Source organism: Melopsittacus undulatus, chromosome 12 (assembly GCF_012275295.1).
Source record: "Melopsittacus undulatus isolate bMelUnd1 chromosome 12, bMelUnd1.mat.Z, whole genome shotgun sequence".
Taxonomy (NCBI): domain Eukaryota; kingdom Metazoa; phylum Chordata; class Aves; order Psittaciformes; family Psittaculidae; genus Melopsittacus; species Melopsittacus undulatus.
The window spans coordinates 13,518,875-13,538,204 of record NC_047538.1 but is presented as its reverse complement, the minus strand read 5'-3'; the positions used below and the strand labels follow the sequence as shown (position 1 = coordinate 13,538,204).

General features: G+C 53.3%; 1 protein-coding gene across 1 annotated transcript; it reads left to right on the top strand.

Moving 5' to 3' along the window:
* The first annotated feature begins 849 nt into the window (after positions 1-849).
* Positions 850-19,306, top strand: MMP11 (matrix metallopeptidase 11). The gene is made up of 8 exons (XM_005147857.4): positions 850-1,109; positions 9,693-9,943; positions 11,128-11,271; positions 12,259-12,392; positions 15,168-15,415; positions 15,628-15,841; positions 17,134-17,391; positions 18,131-19,306. The coding sequence occupies exons 1-8, from the start codon at positions 993-995 to the stop codon at positions 18,262-18,264; spliced, it is 1,500 nt and encodes a 499-aa protein (XP_005147914.4). The 5' UTR covers positions 850-992; the 3' UTR covers positions 18,265-19,306.
* The last annotated feature ends 24 nt before the right edge of the window (positions 19,307-19,330 follow it).

The following is a 19,330-nucleotide window of genomic DNA, read 5'->3' as shown; positions in this document are numbered from 1 at the left end:
TCTGGTACAGGAGCAGGGCAGCACCTTCCAAGCACTGCCACAACCAGGCTCCTTCTTACATCTGCTTACTGCACCCGGTATTTACATCCTCAGTATGGTTCCCATAAAACAAAACATGAACAACATGATAGTAATAGAGCCTGAGATGTCAGGAAGCCTTACCCACCCCCTGTACGCCAGCCCAGGCAGCTGGAGATCAAAGTTTTCTTATTTGCATGCATTTCTTGAAACAATTTGCAGCTAAACTCAGTCTACTGAGGCGATGCTAACACTGTCCAGGGCTTCTCTCTTGGAAACAGGAACCAAGAAACCAGATCTGTGCATTGCTGCCTCCATCTCCAGGTGGCTGAGCAGATGGAGGCATCGGTATCTCCAAAATGGGGAGCTGCTCTCTTCCTTCAGCATCCCGCACAGCAAAAGCTTTCTAAGAAATGGTACAAAGGGCTAGACACACACATGGCTTCAGCAGGGATGCTCCCCATGGGAACTGAGCAGTCTAAGAGGGTCTAAAAGGGTTGCTTTTAGTCCTGGATATCCCTAGGCAGGAGAGATGAAAGCCACTTTTAAACTGACCCGTTTAAAGCCATCTCAGTCCGGACAGAGCACAGTTGCAGGACTGGAAGCATTGACTTAGTTGACTCCAGCCGCTGCTCCCTCATCTGCAGATGCAAAAACACGGCGACGAGGCAAAGTATGACCCCCGGGGGAGCAACGGGACCCGGTTGCACGGAGGCCAGGGGCGGGAGGGGGGTCCCGTTCGTCCCGCCCAGCTCCGCCCAGACGCCGAACGCCGTCGGGGCGGAACGGGGCGGGCCGGGCGGGGACCCCCCTCCCGCGATGCCGCCGTGCGGTGTCCCCCCGGCCCGTAGAGCCACGGCTCGGGGAGAACAAAAGGCAGGAGCGGGAGGAGGCGCGGGGAGGAGGGCAGGCGGCCACGGGGGGGGATAAAAGGCTCAACGGGGAACCCCCCCCCCCCTTTCTCCCTTTACCCCATGTCCGATCCCGCTCCGCCGCCCGGCATGGCCCGTCCGCCGCTGCCCGCCGCCGCGCTGCTGGCCGCCGCTCTGCTGCACTGCGCGCCCGCCGCGCCCGCCCGCCGCCACAAGCCGGTGAGTGGGGATCAGCCGGTGCCTCCTCTCCCCTCTCCGTGGTGTCCCCCCTTGTCCCGAGGGCAGTATGTCGCTGGGCGGGATGAGCCGCCCTCCCTGTCCGTCCCACAGTCGCCCTCGGGATGCCGGTACGGGCGGCGATGCGCTGCCGGGAATCACGGGTGTCCCTGCCCTGAGGGTGCCACCGCTCCGCGGGCTCCTCTGGGCATGTCTTTTCTGTAGAGCCAGGGAAAAATAGGGACCGGGACAAGGAGTGTTTACGGGAGGAGACGGGATCCCCCCTTCCGTTAAAGGCAGCGGAGTTTGCAAACAACCTTCCCCCCCCCCGCCTCCCGCCTGCTGTGCGGGCACTGCCGAGAAGTTACGAGGAGACGCAGCTCAAGGGGTGAATCCAACGCGCAGCAGAAGGGGAGCAGCAGGGCTCTTTCTTCCTGCATAAGCCTGCCAGATCCCAGCACCTGGGATGGAGCTGCGAGCAGCAGGGACTGCTGGAGAGGAGCAGCGAGAGGTTCAGGGGACAAGGAGGAGACAGAGAGCTCCTTGTGCCGGGAATGTGTGTGTGTAATTGGGTTGTTATATACACACACTTTGCTGGTGTGCTATAAAATAGTGACAGTAAATGCCTGGTAGCAGCCCAAGGGGGATTAGTTCAGGTTCTGCCGATGGTTTTATTATCAGCTCTGTCATCTGAGTACTTTCTAACTTGGCTGCTAAACATGCTGTGGGCTGGGACTTGGCACAGGACAGCCTTGGCCCCCAAAGTGCTTGTGTTATTCCAAACGACATGTCACTGCACTTGGCTCCATGCAGCGCCTGAGGAAGGTGAGACTGAGCTCTCGGGTGGTGGTACACTGCACCCCAGCCACCACACTGCTCTGCAGAGTTCATCCGCATCTGAGTGCAGCCAGAGGTGGGCTGGGAGGGCAGAACTCCACCCGTGGAAAGCTGGAGACCCCTGGTTCCTGCGGGATGTTTGTTGGGCTCCTGGTGCTTCATGGTCTGCTGTGTGCAAGCTGTGAAGCTGCTGCTCCTGCAGGGACCTGCTCAGCCTCTGGTCCTGGTCTTACTGCCAGCAAGAACCTGTGTGGGATCCCCAAGGAAGGGAGAGCCAGCCCAGGTTTCACACTGCCTGAACGTGGGTCTGGTTCAGCTTTGATGTGCACTGTTCATCTCTTCTCACCAGTGCTCACAGCTGCTGACTGCAGAGGCTGCTTGGGCTCATTTGCCTTGGCCAGTGCCCCTTAAATGGGTGGAATACACCAAACTGCTGAAGAGCACAGACTTTATGCAGGGATCCAGGTCTGCTCAGGCTCCTGGTCCACCTAATCTACCACCATGCTCCTGAAGAAGGTCCCCCCAGCTGGCAGTCTGCTGCCCAGAGATGGTTTGTTCCTCATCTCAGGCTAGAGCATTGTGAGTACTAATACTTCCCTTTTGGCTGCAGGTCATGCTACTTCAGGTATGTTTTGTTCAGGAACACCTTGTGCTCGTGTGTCTCACCAGCCTTGTGGAGCTCAGGGTTTCAGATCAGTGTGTGTCACTCAGTCTTTTGAGGCTTCGCTGTTTTGGGGCTGGAGGTGGACAGATGATTTCCTAGCCTTTCAAATAGCAGGTCTCTTATCCCAAATAACTTCCCTTTTGGGTTCTTTGTCTGCTGTCAAGGCTTCTGAAGGTTATTCTACTGCCTCTGAGGTAAAGCCAGCATTACAGTGGTTGCTCTCACATATGACATAAGTTGACAGCAGTGCGCCCCATTCCTCTCCCAACTGGGATACAGATGTCAGCACTGAATGGCAGAGGTGGGATTGCTGGGCTGACAGTGCCCTGTACATGTGTTTCTGTCTTCAGCCCTTCTCTACTCTCTCTTACTGGAGAGCTCTGGCATTGCCATTGCATGTTTACTTCACTGGCTACTTTTGAGTCCACACAAAGAGATGTTTCCCTGTGTCTAACAACAGCTGATTTCCTGTCTGGGCACCTTTTGCTATTGGGTGATGAATTAGAAAGGAGCTGAGAGGCTGAGCTGGGTAAAGTCATATTCCTACAAGACAGATAACAGTGACTTCCTCAAGCTGTGCTAGGAGATGGGGTGGACAAGGACAGGATGCTGCACTGTGTCTATTCAGTTCTCCATAACAAGTCACAGCAGCAGTAACTGAAGGGAGAATCAAGGGCTAAGATTCATTTTAAAGTCAGGCTACACGGGGCAAATTGCAGGACCTGTGCTCTTTGTAGCAAACCCCGTAGATCTCCTTCGTTTTTGCATTAATGCCTAAAGAAAGAAAGAGAAAACTGAGAGCAGAACTCAGGCTGTGTCTGGTGTCCACTGTAGAACTTGAGAACAAAAGATCTGCAGTCCTCAGGGCAGTGCACGCGCAGACAACGAATTCCTGCATTGCTTTCAGCTCCCCGGGGAAATCACAGCCAGTCCATTTGCTGGGAAGCTATCTCAGTGGAGAAGTGCTGGGCACCCTCCCAGCTCCAGCCTAATCTCCCAGGGGCCGTATCCTGTGGGTCTTGCCCTGAGCCCAGCAGGTTCCCCCTTGGAATCATGGTGCTGCCTTCCCCACAGCCCAGGAGCCGGGAGGCCTCCTGCCTTGCTCAGGGCTCAGGCAGCTCCCGCAGGAAGGGTTTGATTTGCACTCTATGCTTGGGCTATTTAAATACTGCATGAGTGTTGGGGTAATTTTAGGCATGTTTATCCTTTGCTCTGAGACAAACTCAAGACACATGTAAGCAGTTATTCTCCAGTGGGTTTGTTGTGTTTGTGCTTCTACATGCAACACACACGCACACCCTGCACTGTGGCAAGGCTTGGGGGTGCAGCTGGCAAAGCTGAGAGGGGAGGGAGAAGAGAGCAGGGAGCAGAGAAGCACTTTGGGGAGAATCCCCCACTCCAGTTCTTTACTTGCTTCGCCCGTGTGCATCCTGCCCTGGCACTGTAACCTGGGGGGGGCTCAGCAGGGGAAGGGGGCACTTACTCTTTTCCTGCAGGGATTTTCCCCACCAGAGACACTGTCAGCTTTTTCCTACTGATTCCAAATATTCAGACAGGTAAATGAAGGGTTCCTGGGTTCTTACAGTAGGGATGTCTCAGCCTATAATGTGAATGGAAGCGCTGCTGAGTCTACACATAACTGTCCAGTTAAATAAAAAGCAGAGCACTTCAGAGGTTCAGTGAGATTCTGGTGCAGGTGAGACCCACAAGGGCAGACAGGTGACCAGACCTCCTCTTAGTGGGAATTGGGCAGGAGAGATATGTCACCCTTTGTGAAAACCAGCAGAGGGGGAAAACCCTGCAGACATCTCCAGTAGATTGAGCAAGGGAACAGTGCTTGTCTTGTGGTTTGGAGATCCCAGCCTGCTCACCTGAGCAGCACACACACCCTAAGGGTAGAACATCTTCCCATAGCTCTGGAGAGGGCTGCGCTGTGCCAGGAGGCCATACACAGTGAGACATGTCCTGGCTGCTGTCCTTGGGCAGTGATAGCTCGTTGCTCACCTTAGCTTGGATGTAATTGCATAGTAGACAAAACATCTCAGCCCTCTTCCTCCCGTGCCTGGAATGTGCCACATCCTACAGCGGTTTCTTGGTTTCAAGGGGACTTCTAGGTCATGAGATTAAGGGCTCTTGAGACCTTTTGCTCTCTGGCATCCTGGGGCTTGTTTGCTTTGTAAGTACTCCTGTTTCTGAAAAACTGTTGCTTGGGTGACACCAGCAGCTTGGCTGTGGTGTTGCTGATGGAGTACACTCACAAACTGTCACGGAATTAAAGTGTCCAATAATAAAAATAGTCCTGCAGTGTTTATTCATTTGCTTTCTCTTGTTACATCAGAGCCTAGGTCTTCTCATTCTGTCTGTGGGCATAAACATTTGCAGTCCATTATGTTTCATGTTCTGTGTTGCTTAGGAAAAATAAACATTTTCCTTTTTTTGTTGCCAACAACAACTACCACCAAATAATCCGGAAACAAACTGTCAGGCCCCAGGAGGTAGTGCTTGATGGTGCCACAGAGTATGGGAAGCAAGCAGAGGGGAACCTCCAACTGTGTATGCATGGCCAGGCGCTGCGGCACCTCCTCTTAGGCCTCGTTTAACCTAAGCTTGGCCTCAGCCTTTGCATCCTTCATGCCTCTGTCTGCATGAGACTGCAGCCCAGCATGAAGGAGCCCATCCTGTAGCAGCAGTGTAAGCAAAGAATTCATAGTTAGAGGGGTTGGGAAACTGCCTTGTTCTGGGGGAGGCAGGATCAATAAATCTGGTGGCTTTGCCTCAGCATTGTTTCCACCAAGTTTCCATTGTTTCTACTAACAGTGCCCTGACCAGCAGCATGCTTAGCTCAGGGTCTGACCAAACCACAAACATGATCTCTTTCTTGCCATGAGATTTCATCTGCAGCGTTAGCACCTTCTGAGGCCAGTCTGCTTCTGGGACACAACCTGACTAGAGTGGAGCTGGCTCCAGTTTTACCACTCACCATCAGCTGTAGCTGCACTTTCAAATCCACCCCCTGCAAATCCATGCTGGGCTGAGAGGCAGGCTGGCCACAAATCCGGCCATGGATCTCTGTGCGTCAGGACGAGCAACGGTGCTGATCTCAGGCAGCAACATTGCTGCAGCTTGTTAATGTGGTGTAGAGCTCCTGGGGGGCACAGCAACCCCTCAGTGGACAGAAATGGGGTGAGAGAACTATCTTACATGAGAACTGCAGGAGAAAACATCTCTGCTCTCCTTCCCCATGGGTTGAACCAAGGGCAGGAGTGCTCTGAGGTTCAGACTCAGAGGTGGGAGGAGGATAATGCTACAAGCCAGAGACACAGCAAATATCAGTGCCTTGACAAACACTCTTGAGTAACAGAGGAAGAAAGCGGGGAGAAATGGAAAAGTAGCAGCAGAAGGACAGAGAGGTGGGGAGAAAACCCATGAGATCATCCCCTAGCAGAAGAGGAAACAGCCCCAGTGACAGGGGAAGTATCAAAGACTGATGTGATGCTCGTTGTAACTTGTCCAGTCACTCCTGTCTGATGGGGAGAGGGGGGTCTCCTTTCATGGCTGTGCTGCAGAAGCAGGCAGGAGCTCAGATACTTAGATACACAACAGAGGAGACAAGTTTAAGTTCAGGGCAGGCAGCTGAGGATGGACCCAGGCAGATGAGAGCAATGGGTTTGTCAGTACCAGGCACTAGCCACACTCTTGGGGTTTTTCTCCACTGTAGCTATGGTGTTGTAGCTGCTTCTCCTCCTGGGAGGCTCTGGAGGGCGAGTGCTGCTCACACAATGAGGTTAAAGATGCTCCTGTCTCCTCGGGGTGGCTGGGACACTTCCTGGGAAGCTTGGCTGGTGTTCATCTGGCCTCAGCAGACCAGAAGTGATGGCTGCTTGTATCACAGCACTTGAGGTCTGATAAAGCTGCGAGGAACTGAGTGGGCAGCCTGTACCTCTGCTGTGGTTTCTGCTTTCCCATAGGATCTGTCCATTCCCTCCTGTTCCCTCTTAGCTTTTTGGTCACAAGGCTGAGGAAGAGGCACTTCTTTTGTGAGGAGCTGTGGCCAGCCTGCAGCATGGCCATCTTTTTGTATAGCTTTGCTCCTCTGCTGTCCTCACTGCCCTTGAGCCTTGGTTTCAGGCAGCCCCTCTGCACTCACGTTGTGCAGAAATTTTGCAGCTCAGTCTCCATTGCAAAGCCCTGGCCTCTTCCCTTGGTAAAATCTGTCTGTTCTGTGCACAGCAGCCACCCCAGCTGTGGGTTATACTGGGAAGGACAGTGTAAGTGTCTGCACACACCAGCTAGAGGCTCCGTACTCAGCTGGTCTGAATGCCTGTGCTTTGGGATGCAGGGATTCTCCTTTGCTTTTGTTTTCAGTAATTCTTTCCCCTCTGGTGGTGGGATGGGAGGAGTGAGGATGCCCTGATAGTTACCCAGCAGCCAGTGCCCTCCTCATCTTCCCTACACAGGCCTGTATGAGCTCTAGCCCTAAGCAAACCCCTAAGCATACAGCTGGGACATTATCCCACAGCCTGGGAGGACAAAGCAGGATCTGCCCAGGAGAGGGTGGATTCAGCACTGGGTGGGAAGGATGCAACCTTAAGTGAGAGAACATGTTATCTAAGCCTTGGGAAGTGCCTGCAGCAAGGTGTGTCCAGCCAAGACCAAAATCTCCAGCCTGATGTGTCTCCTGAGCATTGTTTGGCAAGTGGTTTCTGCCTGTCACATTTCCCCTCGCTGGCTGTGCCTGCAGTGGCATTTTCCAGCCCTTTCCTGCCATGGTGCTAATGTTGGTGCAGTGACGACAAGGAGAAACTCACTGTTTGTCTAGGGGCACAAGGGGCACAGCGAGCACAGGGCAGCAGGGCAGGTCTTGCCTCCTGCCTCCACCCAGAACCATTCAGAGGACCCACACTGTGACCCCTCAGGGATGGATCTTGGCAAGGGCAGGCAGGCAGCAGCAGGGAGGGTCCTGCCTAAAGCAAGGTGGGGTTTGGATGGCTGGAAGCTGGGATTAATGCCAGTGGCCTTGAGTTAACCAAAGAGGAGAAAGAAAACCTATCTCTGTCTGCCTCTGAACGTGGGATCCCTCAGGGTGAGGAGACAGGCAGCTCTTCCTCTCTGTGCTCTGCCTAGGAGGACAGTGATAATCTCCAATTTATGCCACTGCCCCTAGCCAGTAAGGCAACAACTGACCTTCCTGGGAGACCAAAGGGATGTGCTTACCATAGCCAAGACAAAAAACCAGGACTAAGACCATCTGGATCAGCTCAGGTGGCTCACCTCCTGGGCAACTCCTGAGGGTTTCCCAGTGCTCCTGGTTCCACAGTGAGACCTCTTCCCAAGGTCCATCTTCACTCTCCCCATGTGCTTCTGAGCAGCTGTCCTGCAATTCCTGGTCCTGGAAAATGAGACACATTCATTACCTTGTGTTCTCTAGTTACAGGACCTGCCTCTGGTGCATATAGGAGCAAGCAGCTGAGTGGCCCTCCAGGCTGGGCTTTGGTGACACAGCTGTCATTATGTGCTTGGCAGAGGGTCCCATCAGGGCTGGAAGCAGCATGTTGGCCAGGACATGAACGTTACCAGCCTCTCCTGCTGGCTGTACTTTGCAGGCAGTAGCTGCCAGACCAGGTAGGGCACCAGGTGACTCTTAGAGAGTTCCCCTTGGATAGACAGGTACCTTGGAGCTGCCTGGGCTCCAGCCTTCACCAGGTGCAGACTCCCCTGGGACAGGCCAGCTCATACTCCCTCCTTCCACTAACACACTGGAAGGATTCTCAGTGCTGGTGGCTTGGGTAGGCTTTGCTGTTCAGGATGCAAAATGGGTTTCTCCTTTTCATGCATTGATGGTGTGGTTCCTGTGCTGTGTGGAAGTGCACTAGGACACCAGGATTGTGTCAATGGTTCCTAAGGCAAAGGCTGGCAGCCACCAAGGGTGCCTGGCTGGCTGGGGAGAAGCCAGCAGGCTGAGGTGGTGACAGACACATGAAAAGCCTAAACTGACACACAGATACCTAAACTGCACCTTATGTGACCTCCCTGGATCCTCTGTCCATCTGTGCAATGCTCAGAGGCACGGGGCCACTGCAGAGCTGGGAGCTTGGTAGCGGAATTAATGCCAAGGGCTTCACACTTCATTCCAGCCCGCATGAATGGGCTCATTGTAGGGAACAGAGTGGTGGCAGCACGTGGATTATACGGCATCATGGCAGCTCTGGCATCATGCCATCCTGACCTTTGTGTCCCCTGCAAGGCAGCCAGGAGAGTTGGCCAGGATGAAGCTCTTTGCACGAGAAAGAAAGAGACCCCTAAACCCCAGGTCCTCACCCTGGAGCCCTGTGGGATGGAGCCTGCCTGTCTGTTGTATCACTGCTGCATCTCAGCTCTTCCTGCTGCTCAAACACCTTTAAATTTGGTTGCACAGAATCAGGCAAAGGTCTGTGTTTGGACCTCTGGCTTGGTCAGCACGGTGAGACAGGAAGCAAGTACCTCTCACCCCACATGCCTTACTGCAGGTTGGGGACACTTGGGTCATGTTTCCTGGTGGCCCCATAGTCCTGCTGTCAGGCGGGGAACCAATGGAAGTCAGCTAATTACCAGCAATTAATGATGCCAAGAGGAGCTGTGCTTTTCCAGCTAATCCTGGGAGAGCCCTGGTCATCCTGTCCCTAAGCAGATTTGCAAGTCACCTCTACTCGTGTCCAGAAGGGAGCAAAGGTTGTGTGGTAAAGGGGTGGAATTTACTCCCTAGTGATTTGTTTAATTCTTGAAGGGTCTGGTTCTCATCCACAGCTTGGAAAAGCATTTCCTGCCAGCCAGCTGCCAAGGAAAAGTGGACCAAAAATAGCCCAGTGCTTAGGGGGTGCCATGACATGACACAACACAGTGCCTCCCAGGTGTGATCTGGTTTGGAGCAGCATGGCCCAGGGAATGGAGGATGCCTGTGGGGAGCAGTTGATGCCCTAGTACCATGGGAACAGCCTCAGGCAGGGGTGGAACTCACTGCTGCAGGACTGCAGGGCAGGCATTCACCACTCTGCATCAGGACACCTTTTCCCAGTCACTGAAGTTGTGGCTTTGCTTTCTCCTTTCAGGACGTGTCCCGAAAGCATCACACCTGGAAGGAGCAGAGTCCTTGGCTGTCTTCCTTGGTGAACACTGTGGGGACCGGTGTGCCTATGAAGGGCTTCCCTGTGAATGCAGATGAGCCAGCGGTGCACTGGAACCCGCCCCGGTGTGGCGTTCCGGACCTCCCGGTGCTGCCGGATGGACAGAACGGGCGGAACCGGCAGAAGCGATTTGTCCTCTCCGGTGGGCGCTGGGACAAGACCGATCTCACCTACAAGTAAGAGAGTTCCAAACTATGAGTCAGGCTGGTTTGCTTCTCCCTCCCCAGACCTCTCAGTCTGATGGCCCCAGGAGCTCGGCACACTTTGATGTGATCAGAGAGCAGCCAGGGAATAGGAGAGCCACACACTGCACCACCAGCAGCATCGCACCCAGCACCTCCACATCCCCTCATGCACACACTGCCATAAACACAGCTGCCCACCCAGCCCTGCCCAAACACATTCTGCATCACCCCTCAGTCAGGCCCTTGTGCATCAACACCCCTGTGCATTCCCTTCCCTACATCAAACCAAGCCGAGCCTCCACCACCAGCCTTCTCCCGCTGTGCCTTTGCCCCCACAGCTGCCCTGCCATGGGCTCACCTCACAGTTTATTTTACAAAGGCTTTTTTATTCAGCTGTTAATGATGTTCCCATAAACACAGCTTCAGTGTGAAATTTTGCCCCGATCACCCGACACATCCTCAATGGCAAATTTGCTCAACAGGCTCACAGGGGGGCTGTGCTGCCTCCCCAGGTGCCCATATGGGCATGAGCAGAGAAGTGAACACACTTGTATGGACCTTGACAACATGTAATCCATCTTGGGATTGATTAAAAGCAGGAGACAGCTCCTCATGGTATTAGGGGCCTGTAGGTAACAGAAGGGTGTCTGGTTTTTTTGGTCAACTGTATTAAAGAAAGAACCACAGCAGAGACTAACACACCCCAACACTGTTAATGGAAGGGAAAGAAAGCTCCCTCTGTGGCACACCTTACAGTCTGCTTATGTTGTAGGAGGGGAGAAGATGCAGCAGCTGCTCTGAGTGAGCCCAGTTTGCAAGGGCATAAATGCAGAGATTGAGGAGTAGAGATGACATCACAGCACTTGCAGGCACCTCTGTGGGGTGGACTCATGGGGACAGACCTGGAAAATACTGCAGCACTTCAGCAAAACACAGCTCTGAAAGCTCTGCAGAGAGCTCACCTCCGGCCCACCAGCCAGAGGGTTAAACACTGACAGGATGTGTCTGTTGCACATGCTGCTTGCAATGGGGTGCGGGAGCAGTGCTCATATGGATTGGAGATGTTCTGGTGCTGAAACAGAGCAGCACTGATCCTACAGCTCTTGTCTTCATGACAGCAGTGTGCATGGGACAGCACATGAGGCTCTTGTCATCCAGTGTCTGCTGCCTTTCAGAATCATCAGGTTCCCGTGGCAACTTGTGAAGTCTAAAGTGAGAAGAACCATTGAGGAAGCTTTGAAAGTGTGGAGTGACGTGACACCATTGACCTTCACTGAGGTGCAGGAGGGACGGGCTGACATCGTCATTGATTTCACAAGGTGAGCGTGGTGGGCAGCAGCACCCTCCTCACACACACAGAAGACCCCAAGGCTCTAACCAGAGGGCCACCAGCACACAACTTCAGCTCATGTTTCTGCTTTCAGAGACTGGGATCATTTTGGGTTTGGTACTTGTCAGTTGTGGCTGCTTGGTGTAAGTGCAGCTGTCCCATGCTGGCTGTGCACAGCACCATTACTGATCGCTCATTAATTTTCCTGGTACATTTACATTTCTCTGCCCACAGGCTGTTTTCTTAAGTGTTTGTTTTGACTTTCCATCTTGGGATCCTCCATCCTGTCCCTCGGTGGAACGACGGAACTGTCTGCCCAAAGACAAATATAGTTGCTTGGTTAAATGGATCTTGGCTCCTGGCCTGAAATTCACTTTTGGCAAAATACGCATGGGGGCAAAGACTTCCCTCTGCTGCGTGTTTTCACAGAGCTAATAAAGGCAGTGGAGACGGTCCAAGCAGTGATGTGATTTGCATACTGTGTATTTGCCTGTGCCTCCCTCAGCTCTCTAAAGTAGCTGCATCTCTCACAGGTTTCCTTCATTAGTCAAGAGAGGGTTTGGCTTGAGTGAGGACCTGAGGTTTTGGTTGGGTTTGCTGCCAGCTGCCCCTCTGCATCCCCCTACCACTTGTTGTATCAGCCTAATCTTAGGCTGAGCAGCCACCTCCTTAATTCTTTAGGCTCTACAGTCAGCTTTGGGCTGGAAGCTGAACAGAGGGAGGAGGGAAACATCCCTGAGAAAACATATGAACTCCCCAGGGATTGGTGTGACTAAGCTCAGCTTCCCCAGTGCCCAGAACTGGCTTTGTGGCAATCAGAAGGGCTCTGAGCAGTTGATCTGGACTTGTGGGAGGAACTTGGGTTGGGACTGAGAGCTGCTGTCCCTTCACAGTGGCTCCCCACCTTTGGCCATACAATGCTGTTCACTGCAGGTACATGGCTGTTTGTCTGAGGTGCAATGTGCCTTCCCTCCAGGTACTGGCATGGAGACAACCTGCCTTTCGATGGGCCCGGAGGGATCCTGGCACACGCGTTCTTCCCCAAGACACACCGGGAGGGAGATGTCCATTTTGACTATGATGAAACCTGGACGATTGGGAACAACCTAGGTATGATACTGTTTCAGGGAGAGCTGTGGATGGTCCAGGATGCTTAACAGTGCACTTGGAAACGATTCCATTGTGGTGTGAGCAGGAACCCTGTAAAACTGAGAGGCAGCAACCATTTTTGTGGCGTGCACTGTTGTCTCCCCCCACTTACAAGCATAATGTTAGTATTTAGGTCTTTCCTTGTCTTTTTTCAGCCACAGCAATGCCTGTGTCCAGCACCAGGACCCTGGCTTCCTGGTGGGCTCCTCCTGTTCTTTGAGGGGGGAACAAGAGAGATGACTCCTCTGCCACTGCAGATTGCACCCAGCATTGGCAGGAGCCATTAGAAATAAAGTAGGGAAAGGATGAAAGGAAACTGGGGCTCAAGCATGGCATGACACAGTTGTCTTCCAAAGGACAGTTGCAGCCCCAGTCCCTGCATGCACTGTTCACTGTCTGCCCTCAAACAAGTCCATAAAGGGAAACTGCCCAGGCTCCACCTCTGTGTCCCCGTGGCCTGGGAATGCTCTGACCATAAACACCACATCGCATCAAGATTCTTTCTTCTCTTTTAGCTTTTTCCTTTTGCTAATAATAGATCCAGCTGGTGGCTCTGTGCTGGGGCACTCATGCCCTAGGGTCACAGTATCTCATGAGATACTGCAGCACCGCCTGGGACCACCTGGATCCGTGCCCAAAGCATCAGTTTCTGCAAGACCCAGCAAAATTAACCCGGGTCAGGCCCTCCTCCTCCTCCTCCTCCTCCTCCCCAGTTTATCTGCAGGGGCAAAAAGCAATCACAAAGGCCACGTTAACCCCCTGCCTCACTCTCGAGTTTCCCAAACGTTTTGCCCATGTTGAGGGCTCAGATGTGATTCGCAGAAGTTGATGTCATTGTTGGTTGTTCACCAGCTTGACTCTTTGCATGGGGCACAGGACCCTGCCCATACTGACCCAAAAAGAACCACAGAGCATCAGATCTCTCTGCAGAAGCATTTCTGCTCCTGAGGAAGGGTGGGCTCTGCCTTCTCTCACCCTCTGTTGGGGCTGCCTGGGTTGTTGAAGAATTTCCTACATTCTCCCACAAAGACAGTGCTGGAGGCAAACCAGGAACTGAAAATGGATGCCAGTTGCCATCAGCATCCAGCCTTATTCCATAGCCTTTTTGCCCCCTGCATCTTCTGTAAATAAATGTTGTAAAAGCTCTTTGCAGCTAATTTCCATTTAATATGCTGAAAAGAGCTTTACAATATAAACATGGATAAATCCCTGACTCAGTTCTGAGTGAGAAGGGGAAATTCTTTGCCTCATTTCACAGACAGGAACCAGAAGTACAAGGATGGCTGAGATGTCCCCTCTGGGGAGCCCTGGGGTCACCCCAGAGCTGAGCAGGACACGGGACTCCACAGAGAGGACCTGTGAGGGACACAGGGATGCTCCCAACACTGCTCCTTCAGGCGTTCTCTTGTTCACCTCCCCCGACAATCTGAGAACAGCACAGCTGATCTGCCAACACTGGAAAGCATCAAGTGAGGAGCCTGCCAAGCTAAATACAGTGTCTGAGAGTTTGTAATAAATCACTGACACAGAAATCCCACTATCTGAGCTGACCTACATGTGTCGATTTAATTGGGTCAGTGCTGTGCAAATTCATCAGTTCAATATAAAGCTGAACAACAACAGGGGCTCACCTTCCCCTCTGCCCTTCCCAGGCATTCCTCCCAGCTGCATCGCTCCTGCCCCATCCCCTCCCATCCTGTCCTGGTGCTGAGAAGTCACCTGCTCCCATGGAGCCAGTGGGGAAATCCTGCTTGGAGCAGTGAGGCTGCCTGACTCACATCCCTGCCTTTCCCATCACTTGGGCTGCAGTGTGGAGGATTTCTGGCTGGAGGAGAGTGAATGAATAAGCTGGGACTTGTCAAAAAACAGCCTCTGCTCGCAGGCTGTGCTGCTTAATGCGCCTGTCTTCCAGCTTCCCCCGAAATCTATCAACTTCAAAAAGGATCCATTAGGAGCTAAACACCACCTACCAAATGACACTTTTTTCACACTGAAATGCACTTCCCCACCTCCCCCTCCTTTTCTAGATGCACCAAGGTCATGTATTCCTAAACATGATCCCTGTAAATCTACTTCAGTCTGGTGAAGAAGGCCCAGGCCTTGACACGGGATGATTTTTTATGGATTTATTTCTAAATGTCACCTTCTCGACACAGTCCAGTCCACACACAAGCAATAAGTGAGCTCCCTCTGCTGTCTGTGACAACAGCCATTTAGCAAGCTCTAATCCCAGAGGGTTCAGTGAAAGCGACCTAAATGGGACCTGATGCACTCCAGCTGTAGACAACTGCTGGGTGGACAAAACCCAACCTTGCCACCCCTCCACCCATGTCTATGAGCCAGACTTCCTTCTCTGTGCAAACCTCTCCTTTCCAAAAGCGCACGGAGCATTCCTTTCTTCCTGGTAGCCGGAGAGATGCAGGAGCCCCTGGCGACAGAATTGCAAATTACCAACATGCCCAGGCTGATACCTGAGTGTATGAATTCACTCAGGTGCTCCTGAAACAGTGGATCCATGAATTATGCCCTTTTACTCCTTAGAAAAACACAAACATGGTGTAGAGCTACACAGGGAAGTGCAGGAACAACAACCTGGGAGCACTGTAGTGAGGCGGATTTCTCTTTCCTCTTGTTAGACTCCTACAGCAATGGCTGCTGGTTGGTAGAAGTGAACCTGGGAGGAATTTGTCCCACATACAAGCAGACAAAAGCATCTCCCATCTTTTCCCTTTGCAGGCACTGACCTCCTGCAAGTGGCTGCTCATGAGTTTGGCCACGTCTTGGGCCTGCAGCACACGGCTGTCTCCAAGTCACTCATGTCTCCTTTTTACATCTTCCGTTACCCGCTGAGCCTGAGCGAGGATGACAAGCAAGGTATCCAGTACCTCTATGGGAAACCCAAACTGGAACCTGTCCCAACCCCAACTGAGCCAGCAGAGCTGCCCCAGGCAGGCCTTGAAACCAATGAGATCACCAATGTGGAGGTGAGCAACCAGCTTCTGTGTCCTCCTTTAACACCACAGCTGGGGCTGTCCTCACCAGGAGGCCTGCAGCAGGCTTACCCGTGGTTTGGTGTCTGTCTTCTGGTGCCTTGAGCCCAGGTCTGGACCCCATGCTGGCACTGCCAGCCAGGCTGGGGTGCTGGAACCAGATGAGCTCAAGGTCCTTTCTAACCCTTACTGCTCTGCTTTGGCAGGCGGTGCAGCCGGATGCCTGCGACACAGCTTTCGATGCCGTGTCCACCATCCGAGGGGAGCTCTTCTTCTTCAAGTCCCGCTACGTGTGGCGGCTTCGAGCAGGAAAGCTGCAGGACGGCTACCCCGCTCTGGCCTCCCGCCACTGGCAGGGCATCCCTAGCTCTGTTGATGCCACCTTCGAGGACCCTCTGGGCAATATCTGGTTTTTCCAAGGTAAGAGCTGGACTGGGATCAGACAGCTCAGAAATGCATCTCCTTTACTTGGGGGTATTCAGGACCCAACAAGTTCCTGGGAGGATAAACCTTCTGGGCATCCTCAGCAATCCAGTGATCCTTGTTGTTTGTTTCCTTCTCTGTTTCGGTCAAACCTTTTAGCAGATATTGTCACTTATGCACAGCCACAATAACATTCTCCTTCTCTGGAACACAAACATTTGTTTTGAGGGTTTGCCCTGGCAATGCTGCTGGCAGAGCATCTTCCCAGCTGTCCTGGTAATCGGTGCCAGAAGAGAACCTCAGACAGCTTCACTGGTTGTGAAACTCCTGTGCCCCAAGGCCCTGCATCTTTTCTGCTCCTCAGAGACCAGCATGTGGAGCTTCTTCAGTGCCCCAAGACCGAATGAGCCTACAGGGAACATGTGTGCAGAGCCAGACAACCTCTGGCCACCCCAGGGATTAAAACCCCATGGTGGGGGCAAACCTCCTCCTGGCCATGTCTGGAGTTCAAGGCCAACAATAAGCCCCATTGAAGAAAACAGCTCCACTGTTTTCCTTAATGCTCTTTCCAAGTGTAAATTTAATAGCAAGGATGCAGAATGAGGAAGGTACCCAGGTGTCCTGGGTGAGCAAGCCCCATCTGCACTCCATGAGCACCAGAAAGCACATCAAGGGGCTCTGCAGGCAGTGCTCCTGCATAAACAGGTCACTTAGCACCTGACCTGCACACAAGGACTTACAGTGCTAAAATTGGCAGACTCCTACCATGAGTTAAAATGAGATAAGGGGAAAGTATTACCTGCCATAGACTAATCACAGAGATTCCTATTTTAATCTAATCTGGAAATAGGCTTCCAGTCTCTATTTCAGCTTGGCAATTGCTGCCTGGTTTCTGTAGCCTGCTCCTCCACAGCCGCATGCCCCCTCTATGCCTGTGCATGCCCACGTGTGTTCTCCATGCATGGAGTTTGTGGGGTGGATGCTGGTCTCTCCAGCCAAGTCTTTCCCTATAACTTCCACAGATAGAGAAAAGACAGCTGCTAAAATGGTCATGCTCATCCCACCACTGACACCCTTGGGGTTAGACTGAGGTGGGAAGTCAATTCCCTGCACTGATGGCACCCATCAGTGACAGTGTTCATGACTCTGGTGGGGTTTTTGCGTCTCAGGTACAGCTTCCCCTGAGAACTGTGACAAGGCACCAGCTCCACTTGTCCAGTTCACTGCCAAATTACCAGATACAAAAAGAGCTTCTGACCCTTTGTCTCCCTTTTCTGTCCCCTCACCAGATTCTCAGTACTGGATTTATGACGGTGAGAGACGGGTATCTGGTCCCACTCCAATTGTGGAGCTGGGCCTCCCTGCATCCCCTGTGCAGGCAGCTCTGGTGTGGGGGGCTGAGAAGAACAAGATCTACATCTTCGGTGGAGGCAACTACTGGCGCTTCCACCCTCACACGCGCCAGGTGGACAACATCTACCCTCGGACCATGGCCGACTGGCGCGGCGTCCCTCAGGAGATCGACGCAGCTTTCCAGGATGAGTTTGGTCAGTGCAGGGACATGGCCTGCTCTGGGGTTTTATCATTATCTATTGCAACATTCAACAGCTAAGTGTCCAATAGAGAGAATTCAAGCTTTGACAAAGAAATGGTCACAAAGTCCTACCTAAATGTTACTGCTCCTGACAAAGAAGGTGATGAGAGGACAGCAGAGATGCTTCACTCCAGCCTCAGTAGCTGTCCTGAATGAACAGGCTCCTTTTGGTGTTGCCTAGCTCTCCCAGACATGCCCCATGCTGAGTGAAGACAGTATGTCAGTGCTGAGAAACACTGGGGACAGGCAGGGTGCTTGGGATGACAGGGGTAGTGACTGCCTCTTTCATTCAAACGTTTGTGGTGGAACAGCTTCCCACTGCTTCCAGAGGCTAAATCCCAGGGCTAGTTCCCTGCAGTAACAGATGCAGCAGGTCTTCACAAGCTCCCTGCCATCGGCCCTGTTCAGATCCTAGACACCCTCTGCTCACTCAGGACGAGGTCCCCACATGGGTACCAGGAACCACCAGGAATACAAAATAAAATCTAACCTGTTTCTTCCCCTGTCAAAACCAAAGCAGTGTGAAAGAACAGTGTACACCACAAGCCTGGGTTCAGGTGTGATGAATCCAGCAGCATCTCCCATCTCTTCCAGGCTCTGTTTTGGTACTGCACATGCTGTAGTGTCAGCTAGGGAAGAGCTCTGTGCCATGCAGACCCTGTCTGTTCTAACCCTTCTTCTCCCACCCACAGGTTTTGCCTATTTCCTGAGAGGCCGAGATTACTGGAAGTTCGATCCAGTGCAGGTGAAGGTGCTGGAGGGTTACCCACGCCAGATCAGCCAGGACTTCTTCAGCTGTGTGCCTTCCTCCAACTCCTTCAGATGAGGGGGATGCCTGTCCTCCACACTCCCCTTTCATCACCCTTACACCAGCAGCCACAGAGAGGGTTCCCTCTGCCATAACTGGCTTCCTTCCAGGCACAGCATCTGACACAGCAGGTCTCTGTCACAAGTGACAAAGTTTGCTCCTCTCCAGTTCCAGCAGCCCCAGCTTCAGTTGCTATCAATGTAAAAGCATCTGCCATGTTCTTTGCAGGCCAGAGCGGCCACTAAGTCCTTACTGTGGCCATACTCTTCTAGCAATAGCATCCCCAAAGTCATCAAGCCAGCCTGGAACAGGATTACACTCTCCTAAGTAACCTGGACCCCACCCTGTAGAACTGATCCGACGGCATTTCCCATGTTTACACAGCTCCCAGCAGCAGCCCCGCGCTGCTCCGGACTTGGGCCAGAGGGAGGGGGGTTTGCACCGCGGCTCTCCCTCGGCAGCAGCCGGGGACTTGGACGGACACTGCCCGTGCCTGCGGAGGAGCGCGGACGTGCGGCTGCTGCCAGGCTCCCTTCAGCGGGGCTGTAGCGGTGACCGACAGACCCCCCGCAGCCCTGCTCCTGGTTCTGTTGTATGACTAGTACGTGTAGGGTTTTATACGGATTTGTATATAGACAAGGGACCCCCTTCCTTCCACGGTGCTGGGTGCCAGTGCTGGACACTGCCCCGTTGCTCCCTGTGCTAGTACGGAGCTCGGGTCCTCATCCCGGGTTGCTCACACGCCGCCGGTCCCGGTCCGCGCGGGGCTGACACCGCACACCCCTCCTTGCTACCTGACCTTGTGCCAAAACCCCAGTGGCGCTACGGACGGTTTCTTCCCCTCCACCGCATCCATGCCCCTCGCCATCCCCGCCCGGGGGGACCAGCCGGTGTCACGGAAGATGATCCCCGGTGCCACAGTGGCCTCGGTGCCGGTTCCCCCCGCTCCCAAGGGCGGCTGTAAGTGCCTGTGTATCGCTGCCCGCTCCCATGTACGCGGTGTGAGCCCCACAACGTGCCCTGCCTGTATTTAAGTGCCAATAAACCGCCTCTTTCCTAAGCCCCGCCTGCCCGCCCCGCCCCT